Source organism: Setaria viridis, chromosome 9, assembly GCF_005286985.2.
Source record: "Setaria viridis chromosome 9, Setaria_viridis_v4.0, whole genome shotgun sequence".
Taxonomy (NCBI): domain Eukaryota; kingdom Viridiplantae; phylum Streptophyta; class Magnoliopsida; order Poales; family Poaceae; genus Setaria; species Setaria viridis.
In genome coordinates, this window is record NC_048271.2 from 16,044,327 (window position 1) to 16,052,999 (window position 8,673).

Sequence of the window (8,673 nt, forward strand, 5' to 3'; positions counted from 1 at the left end):
TGCAGCCATGCCCCACGTTCCGTCGCCTTTACTCCTCCATCTTTTCCACGCAGGGGGACCGTCTGGGGACATTGCAACGCAGGACCCGTCTGTCTGAATGTGCTGTTGAACTGGTTATACTGGCAGCCAGCCACTCTTCAGAAGCACAAAGATATATTACAAGGAATATTTCAGAGTATTGGCTGCTAGGGTTGTTTGTTAAATGCATTGGACAAGAAGGACAAGGATGCCACGCTCTGTGATGTATCTTTAGGTTAACTGAAACTGTCGAAGGCCAATATGTTATGCAAATATATAATGGATACAGTTCACTGTATGCAGAATGTTGTTTGGAATCTTGTGTTTGTTTAATTTGTGTAATCATGCCCAAGGAGGCATGGCTCAGATTGTATGATTGCTCCCTTTTGTTGGAGGGAGTAGGGAAAGGAAGTGAAGACATGGCATTCAAAATCTCCTTGTTTCTTTTCACTCTATGCTACTGCGTCTGCAGTTCTGACTGAACAAATTTCAGTGTGTTTCAGAAAAAATGCCAAGGTTCAATTTCACCAAAATAACTAGTTTATCAGAAAATGATGTTGCATTGTATGAGTAGGCATATAACGCGTTACAACTTCTCAACAACAGTACATGACTTCCAAAGACAAAAAAGGGAGACCTTGAGATTCCGAAGTAATGGTACATATAGAACATGATCCAAGGGGGGACCGGGGGGAGAGAATCGAAAGACTGCCTTGTGCAACTTTTAAGGAGGTGATCATGATGCTTTATCCGAGCGTACTGTCTCCGAATGTATGCTCTTCACTCCAGGCACGACTGATCGACGCAAGATCCAAGAACTCACCGCCTATCCAGCCTTGAAAGAGCCCAGTGCCTTGATAGCACTCGCCCGCAGGACGTGCTCGTGGTAGAGGGTGGCCATGGCCGCACCGGTGAGAGGCCCTACCCAAAAGATCCACTGCACAAGAAATGATTAATTGCAAGGGGGGAATTTTCGAACTAAATTTGATTGCAAGGAAAAACTCTGGCCCATTTGGATCCCTTCATTTGGAAGGAATTGGAATCTACTTAATGGAGTAGTCTATTTGTCTTGAAAGGTGTCATTCCACAACTTTCCAAAGTTTAGATATAAGCCTATCTTAAATTCATAGGGTGGGAGATGGAAATTGATTCTATAGATCCTTGTGCTATGTTTCTGATATGCAACTTATAGCACGCTCTTCGATTTGCTTCGCTATAGCAGAAGTGCAGCACATAAATATCTCTCCCATATGACTAACAATAATATACAAATATATTTCACATACAACTATATTAGCTTAATAAATATGTCTAAATTATGATTATTAGAATGGAGTCCAATTCCAAGTAATTTTGGACGAGGAATTCTTAAACTTTTATTGAATGAGCATAGCTTCATCGTTGGGTTTTATAAATGTTATTAGTCTCCTGGTTGGTTACCGGCATGTAATGAACTACTTTTAAGCGTGACTATGCTGTTCACTGGTTGACAGTGCCAATTACCTGATCCTGCCATGCCCTGGCCTGGTTGTAGACGACGGCAGCGCCGAAACTCCTTGCCGGGTTGATGCCCGTGCCCGTGATGGGGATTGTGGCCAGGTGCACCACGAACACCGCGAAACCGATCGGCAGGGGAGCCAGGACCTGAAAGATCATGATCGTCCGTTGAAGCAACTCTATCTTTCTCTACTCTGCAGAACACATCAAACTCTGGCGCTGTACAATAATGATTCGTTACCGGGATATGGCTGTCGCGCGCGTTGCGCTTGGCATCGGTAGCCGAAAAGACGGTGTACACAAGCACGAACGTGCCCACGACCTCGGCGGCGAGCCCCGTGCCCCTGCCGTACCCGTCGCCCACGGCGTTCGCGCCGCCGCCGAGCCGCACGAAGGCGTCCGGCGAGTGGATCGCCCTGACGAGGCCCGCGCCGCAGACGGCGCCGAGGCACTGCGCGGCGACGTAGAGCGCGGCGCGGGGCACCGACACCTTCCGCGCCTGGAGCAGCGCCAACGTCACCGCCGGGTTGATGTGCCCGCCTACGTCACGCACGGCACGCTACACGTCAGCGACCAGGGACCAAAACTGGGCCGAATCAAGTTGCACCTGGACCGGCCCAGCGTCAGCAGCGAGGCCGCCCTGAAGTTCGTTGTTCAGCTGGGCCGGGCTCAAACGACGCTTATAGAAAGAGTTCGTTCGGAACTCGTAAATTTCACGTGAATTCTTTTTGCGCGCAGCAGAGAGAGAGCCAGAAAGCGAAATGGCAGAGAGACTCCGAACTCACCGGAGATCCCGGCGGCGCAGTAGACGAGGAGGAAGATCATGCCGCCGAAGGCCCACGCGATGCCGAGGACGCCGACGCCGCCGCAGCCGGACGCGTCCGACTCCGCCTGGCGCTTGTACCCGATGACCGTGGCCACCGTCAAGTAGAGGAACAGCAGCGTGGCCACGAACTCGGCGATCGCCGCGCGGTACAGCGACCACCTCCGCAGCTCCGAAGCTGTCAACACCGGCTGCGGCGGCGGGTCGGTGTAGTCCTTGCCGCTGGACTCGCCGCCGCCACCGTGCTCTGGATCCCGCTGCCGCTGCTGCTGTACGATCTCATGGCCAACAGCCATTGATTCCTAACTCCGTAACGGCGTAGGAGTATATCAGAGGATGTTGTTAGCTAATATATGGTCGTGTTATATGTTTATATAAGATGAGGTTTATATGTCCGTTGGAAGAGGAAGGATTTGATTTGGAAGGAATCCATCAGAGACTGGGATCGAGCAGAAGTGAATAAAGTTTTGGGTTTCTCGTTTTTCCAAGATTCCGATTGACCGACTTCCTCCTCGTTCTTGGTTTTTAATGACAAGTTGCATCAGATCTCAGGTTGTTTGTTGACCTCCCGAGGCATGGAGGCAGGAGGAAGGAGAGGGCTCGACACGGTAACGCCGCGATCTCCAAAGCCACTTTCAGGTTTCAGCATCATGTTTCCATGTGCACTGTGACTCTGTGAAAGTGTTTTAGAATTTCAATTGTATAGTCATCCACTGTCTGTAACGAATATCCGTCACCTACAGAAGGCATAATACTATCGCTATCTTAGAAATATAAGAATTCTGACTATACTACGTATACCTAGATAACCTGTCCAGATTCATAGCCAAAATTCCTTGACAGCTGCATGCCCAATGGATAGACTATATAAGTATATTTTCCAAAGTTAATATGGATAAATTCATATAACTTTATTAATGAAAAAAATCCATTTCCGTCCCCTTACCAATCCACTTTTTTCCTTTATTAATTGCACTTGGACGGCCTGAGTAGAGTAGACCATCTACTAACCACAGTAGTGAGTTTTTATCACTCTTCATTAACCTCTCCTACCATATAAGCAAAATGCTAAAGCAGCCTTATAGCGACATACCTTTGTTGAAAACGCTCTGATCGAGCTGAATAACGCGCTTCTTGCCACAATTTAACCCGAGGTCACTGTCGAATGACTGAGCTGCCAAAAAACGGGTAGCAGAGCAACTGTGACAGTGACATACTGTGAACCCGTTCTTCGTAATGTGAAGATGGCTCTGCATGATGTATCGACTTGAGTAGTTACCGGTGCTAAAGAAGCGTTCAATGGGTTCGTAATATGGTACCTTGTAGCGACCAATGGGTGAGTACGTGCTTTTTTCGACATACGACTACGATCGGCTTGCACGTATGCTAATATCGCAAGTTCTTTGATTCTTTCTTGCAGAAGGAACAGTTCATTCTCTTTACGTAGTTCCTAAAAATCATTCGCTTTATTAATTGCTGCATGCATTCAGGAGGAACACGGTTTGGGCTAGGTTCCGAAATCAGCCCATGGACTTGTGGTGCAACGCCACGTAGGTCCAAACAGTGGGCCGGTGTAGAGGACCAAGAAGCCCAAATCAAACAAGCATGGACTGGATCGTGTAAAAGGTTGCTCGTGACGTTTTTAGTCCAAGCCCAAATTAACACACGGAAGCAATTCACATTCATTTTCCCATAAAAAATGAATTCCTATCCGACTTTTTTATGTAAGCTCTTTGTAAGAAACATTTCTATACATGTTCTTACTATCATCAATTTACCAAGAACCACAGTAGGCTCACATGGTGCTTACCATCTCCATTCGAAAATTTGGGCATTTGGTATAGTCCACTGTCCATCACACGGGTAGCCGGGTAGGGCTCCAGGAATGCCAACTGCAGCACGTCGCCGTGCTATGCTTTGGCTCCAAATTCTACTCCCATCATCAGTAATCTAATCTACACGTTACGAGGACAGCAAATCATGAGGTTAACTGAACGTATAAAGAAGCCCCCACACTCGTATCATCATTCTCAGATGCAAATGTGCCACTTGGTGCCCCTATGGCAGTAAACAACGCCCGCGCTGTCTGGGGAGCAGCTTCAATGATACGCTGGAATCAATCAAGCGACGCAAACTTTCCCGAAAACACAAAGAAACAAGGCGCTCGGGGGGGCCAAGCGCAAGCTGAGGATAAGACCGTGCCCCTGGCCTGCAGATAACATTATCCGGGCCGCGAATCCCCCCGCGCAAGCAAAGCAACCTCCCAAAGCCATTTGTTAATCGATCTCCCCCCCCTTTTCCCCCCCTTGCTCTCAGGGCAAGGGTACAGCTGTTCACGCCCTTAAACAATCCTGCGATTCACAATGCCAGTAGAAAACTAATCGTGTACCCAATCGCCAGATGCAAAATGCACGAAAGAACCTGTAGTTAAAGAATGAGAGCTCAGTCGACAGGCTTGCAGCCAGAGCCACAACCAAGTGGCCAACAGTGCACACTTGCTGCGCCGCGTCAACTAAACAATCCCTGAATGAAGGTAGGGCTTCCTTGTCCAATCGCAGGACGACAAGCTCTCGCGGTCGCGGATCACCGTTTGCCACGACGGCTACCCACGAGGCCACGAGGGATCGATGATTTTGCGAGCTCCGACTCCGATGGGCCGCATCTAGATTAGCGCAGCTTGTCTCCCGCTTCAGGTACGACCGTACGAGGCGAGAGAAGGCGCCCCCGGCCCGGCCGTTTCTTTTGAGGCCCCCGGTGCGCGCGGCACGGGCAGCGGTAGCCGTGAGGGGCGAGCGATGTTCCCGTGCAATGCATAGTTGGGGGTTAGTTAAACCCTGCGCGCACGTACGCGCCCGCGGCCCCGGTGCCCCCACACGCATGTGCCCGGCCGGCGGGCGGCGGCCGTGCTGGTGCGGCAAGCATCTCCGCTTTTCCATTTGTTTTAGCCATCACTTAAGTGTGCGTGATGTGTGGATTTTAAGTGAGGAGCTGACAGTGGCGAGATGCGCACGGGCATTGACCGGATGCCGGCATCCATCGCCTACCGTAAACAAATCCTAGCGAAATGATGAGCACATCCATCGCGTCGGAATAAAATGCTGATGATCTGGTGCCGGTGCTTCCCTACCGTGTTGGGCGACGGCAGTCATCTCGGTCGTCTGCCACCGGCAAAAGAAAATCCGCGCAGACCTAGCCACCGTTCGTCTCTAGACCGATCTGTACCGTGCACAAATTACTCGTTTGCTCGCCTGACGCTACCTTGGACTGTAGAAAACGATACCGTCAGTTTATTTATTATTAAATTTCCCTTTCGAGAGAAGATAAGGCGATTAATCAATCCTCGAGTCTTATCATATCGGACATTGCTTCGGCAGTTGACATTGCTTCGGCTGCGTTTTCATATCCCCAGTAAATAAAATTAAACTAAGGAGCCTTATCATATCGGACAGAACACTTCCGCAGGAAGCCCGTCGCAGCCTCGCAGGTCCATGCACGCTGTGGCTGCTTCCCGGACCGTCGCTCCGCTTACCCAGAATCTCAACTTTACCACTATGAAAAAAAGAAGATTCCCATCACATCAAACATACGGTACATGCATGGAGTACTGAATGTAGATGAAATTATAAATTAATTGCACAGTTTGGTTGCACTTTGCGAGACGAATCTTTTGAGCATAATTAGTCAATATTTGGACAATAATTTACAAATACAAACGAAACGCTACAGTATGCTACAGTGCTGGTGCAGCTATTTTGGTTGTCCAAAATTTAGCAACTAAACAGGGTCTCTGTTGGTTTCCCATCGTTGGAATGTAGTTTCAAAGGGATTCGAGCACAACAAATGAAATGTGAAAAAAACTTGCAAATTTTTAAAAAACATTCGTCTCTTCTTACAACGGGGTAGGGCTCCCCCTTTTATAGTAATCTGGAGGATATTTTACATACCGTAAATATCCTTCCTCGCCTACTACATTACTAGAATATACCGTACATGAAGGTCTTTGGGGTAACATATACAAATTGAACTCTCCTACAGAGTCACGCCTCCTTGTAGTAACGCTTGTCACACCTCCTCGTAGTCACGCTTCTCACACCCTGGAGTCCTTAACCTCGAGGCTTCTTATCTACTTTTAAGTCTTCAACTTCGCAACCTTAGGTTCGCGTTGAGGAGACTCCTTAGCCCCGTGTCTTCAATCTCGAGGCGCACAACTCAATCCTGACCCTGAGTAGAAAACATAGCGAAAAGCTCGATGCTCAAGATTATCTTCGAGCGCTCGAGGGTAAGTTAATTCATATCATAGCCATCAGCAAATAATCTTTAGCCTCAAAGTCGAAATGATAAAGAAGATGCGAGGTTAACATAGTTTACACGCTAGTATAGAGCCTGCGAGATTAAGTGAGTTTTGTCCTTTGATCTTGATCTTGCTAGGTTAGCAAGCTTTTGCCGATGAACACCGCTCGAGGTTGCTTGATTTTTGGACGATCCCCAACAGTAGCCCCTCGTGGGCGACGGTCGATTCCGATGGGTCAAACCCGCAATGAAGGATCGTTCTACCAAAAAACATCACCCTCGAGTGTCGGAGGAGAGATGATCCAACGATTCCCTTTTGCGCCTTACGTGTCGACTTATGATTGGCTGACGGTTCATCTTCAGTTCGATGTTCGAGACGCCTGTTCGCGCCCGCTAGCGCGCCTATAAAAAGTGGGGGGTGCGGGTCGCTTTCAGATTACCCTCGCATCTTGCTGCCACTCTGCACACCGTTCATTAAGCGCTTTAAGATTCGTGCTTGGTTTGTTGTTCTCCCTTAGCTTGAAAGCTTCGAAGGTACTGATGCTGTTCATATTCTTCATTTTTTATTACCTTTATTTTATTATCCCTTTTTGATTTTCTTCTTTTGTATTTTTTCAACTAGCTCGGATTATGCAAACGGTGAGTTTGATGTCTGCCGGGGAACAAGTGGAGCAAACGAGGTAACGTAATGACGCTGCTAAGGGACAAAAGTTAGATGAGGCTGTAGAGACTTTGGTTTCTTCTGATATTGAAAGTGGGGAGGATCTTTCAAACATCAAGGCTGATCCATCGGAACTGATGGCTGGCAAGTAAGAATATCCTCCTACCCTGCGCTTTGGGAAATCATTAGCCTCGCGGAACACAATTGATTTCTACGTGAGCAAAGGATACTTCCCCGAGGATGTTGCTAGGCCTCATGGTGATGATTTGGTGCCGAAGCCACAATTGGCGAGGCAGTTGTATTTAGGGACTTTTTTATTGTCGGACTACGGTTTCCTTGTGACAAAACGCTACCTATGATCTTGGAAAGATATAACGCCAGACTTCACCAGCTTTACCCCGAACTTTTTTATTGCGCTTTCTAAGTTGTATTGGGTTCAGCGTACTTTCAGAGGTGCAATTGATGTTGATGGGTTTGCGAGGTTGTTCGAGCTTCATATTCAGAGGAAAAGGGTGGAGTTTGATGACGAGGATGGTGTTTTGGAAACGCAATTTGGTTGTTGCACGTTCACAACTTGAAGGAAAAATGAAAGCAAGAAGATTACTAGAGTCGAGCTTTGTTTGGCTCAAAAGAATATGTAGGACGATGACTAGCTCAACTATTGGTTCTACATTAAGATGGATATGTCTAAGGTTTCTGGCTACGGTGAGCCTTTTTATCCATTTTACATCTCGATGAGCTATATTTGGATTGAGCTTGCCAGAGGGGGTTAACGCTAGTATTTTCATCGACGAGGTGGAGAAGCGAGTCGTGGACATTATTGGACCTTGTCACGAGAACGAGCATGTGTCTACTCGCAAACTTGTTGCACACGGTTTTTGAGTGAACCGTGTTCTTTCAGAAATGGGAATTGAGGTCGAGCCTCGCGCTAAACCCCGCAAGCCCCCCTAGCGGATGCATGAGGTTGGCGTTATTGGCTCAGTTGAGGTTGGGAATGGTGGTAAGGGGAAAAGGAAGAAAGGTGAGAACTTGGCTTCTAAACCTATGATTGAGGCTGGGAAGAAGTCCAAGACCTTCAGCCTTGAGGCTCTTAAGAAAAAAGGGGATGCTCGGCCAAAGCTCTGGTGATCAGGCTGTTAAGAACCCTGCGCTTGCAACTCACAATCCCGAGGCTAGGCCAGCGGTTACAAGGCCTGAACTCGAGGCTATCGGCGTTCTTTGCTGGTATGAAGGTGAAGAAGGTTGGGAAAAAGACTGGGAAGTTAGCAACAACATTGCCAGTTGGGGGTTCTAGGATTGTCAAAGCTGTGGACGAAGAGGAATACGAGGGTTTTCTGGACGAGGATTTGTCCCTAGCCTCATCTCGGCACCCTGAAGCTAAGGG

At 48.1% G+C, this 8,673-nt stretch overlaps 1 protein-coding gene across 1 annotated transcript; it reads right to left on the bottom strand.

Moving 5' to 3' along the window:
• Positions 1–558: 558 nt before the first annotated feature.
• LOC117836639 (aquaporin PIP2-1) lies at positions 559–2,846 on the bottom strand. The gene is made up of 4 exons (XM_034716105.2): positions 2,301–2,846; positions 1,757–2,055; positions 1,522–1,662; positions 559–955 (listed from the first exon to the last, which is right to left on the bottom strand). Exons 1-4 carry the CDS (start codon positions 2,632–2,634, stop codon positions 845–847), a joined length of 885 nt encoding a protein of 294 aa, XP_034571996.1. The 5' UTR covers positions 2,635–2,846; the 3' UTR covers positions 559–844.
• Positions 2,847–8,673: the final 5,827 nt, after the last annotated feature.

Bases quoted from the DNA above. Each gene is read 5' to 3' on its own strand.
- LOC117836639 (XM_034716105.2), bottom strand. From the start codon at position 2,634: ATGGCTGTTGGCCATGAGATCGTACAGCAGCAGCGGCAGCGGGATCCA. The intron at 2,056-2,300 runs GTGAGTTCGGAG...TGCGTGACGTAG, and splicing joins CTGCGCCGCCGGGATCTCCG to GCGGGCACATCAACCCGGCG. The intron at 1,663-1,756 runs GTAACGAATCAT...ATGATCTTTCAG, and splicing joins CGCGCGACAGCCATATCCCG to GTCCTGGCTCCCCTGCCGAT.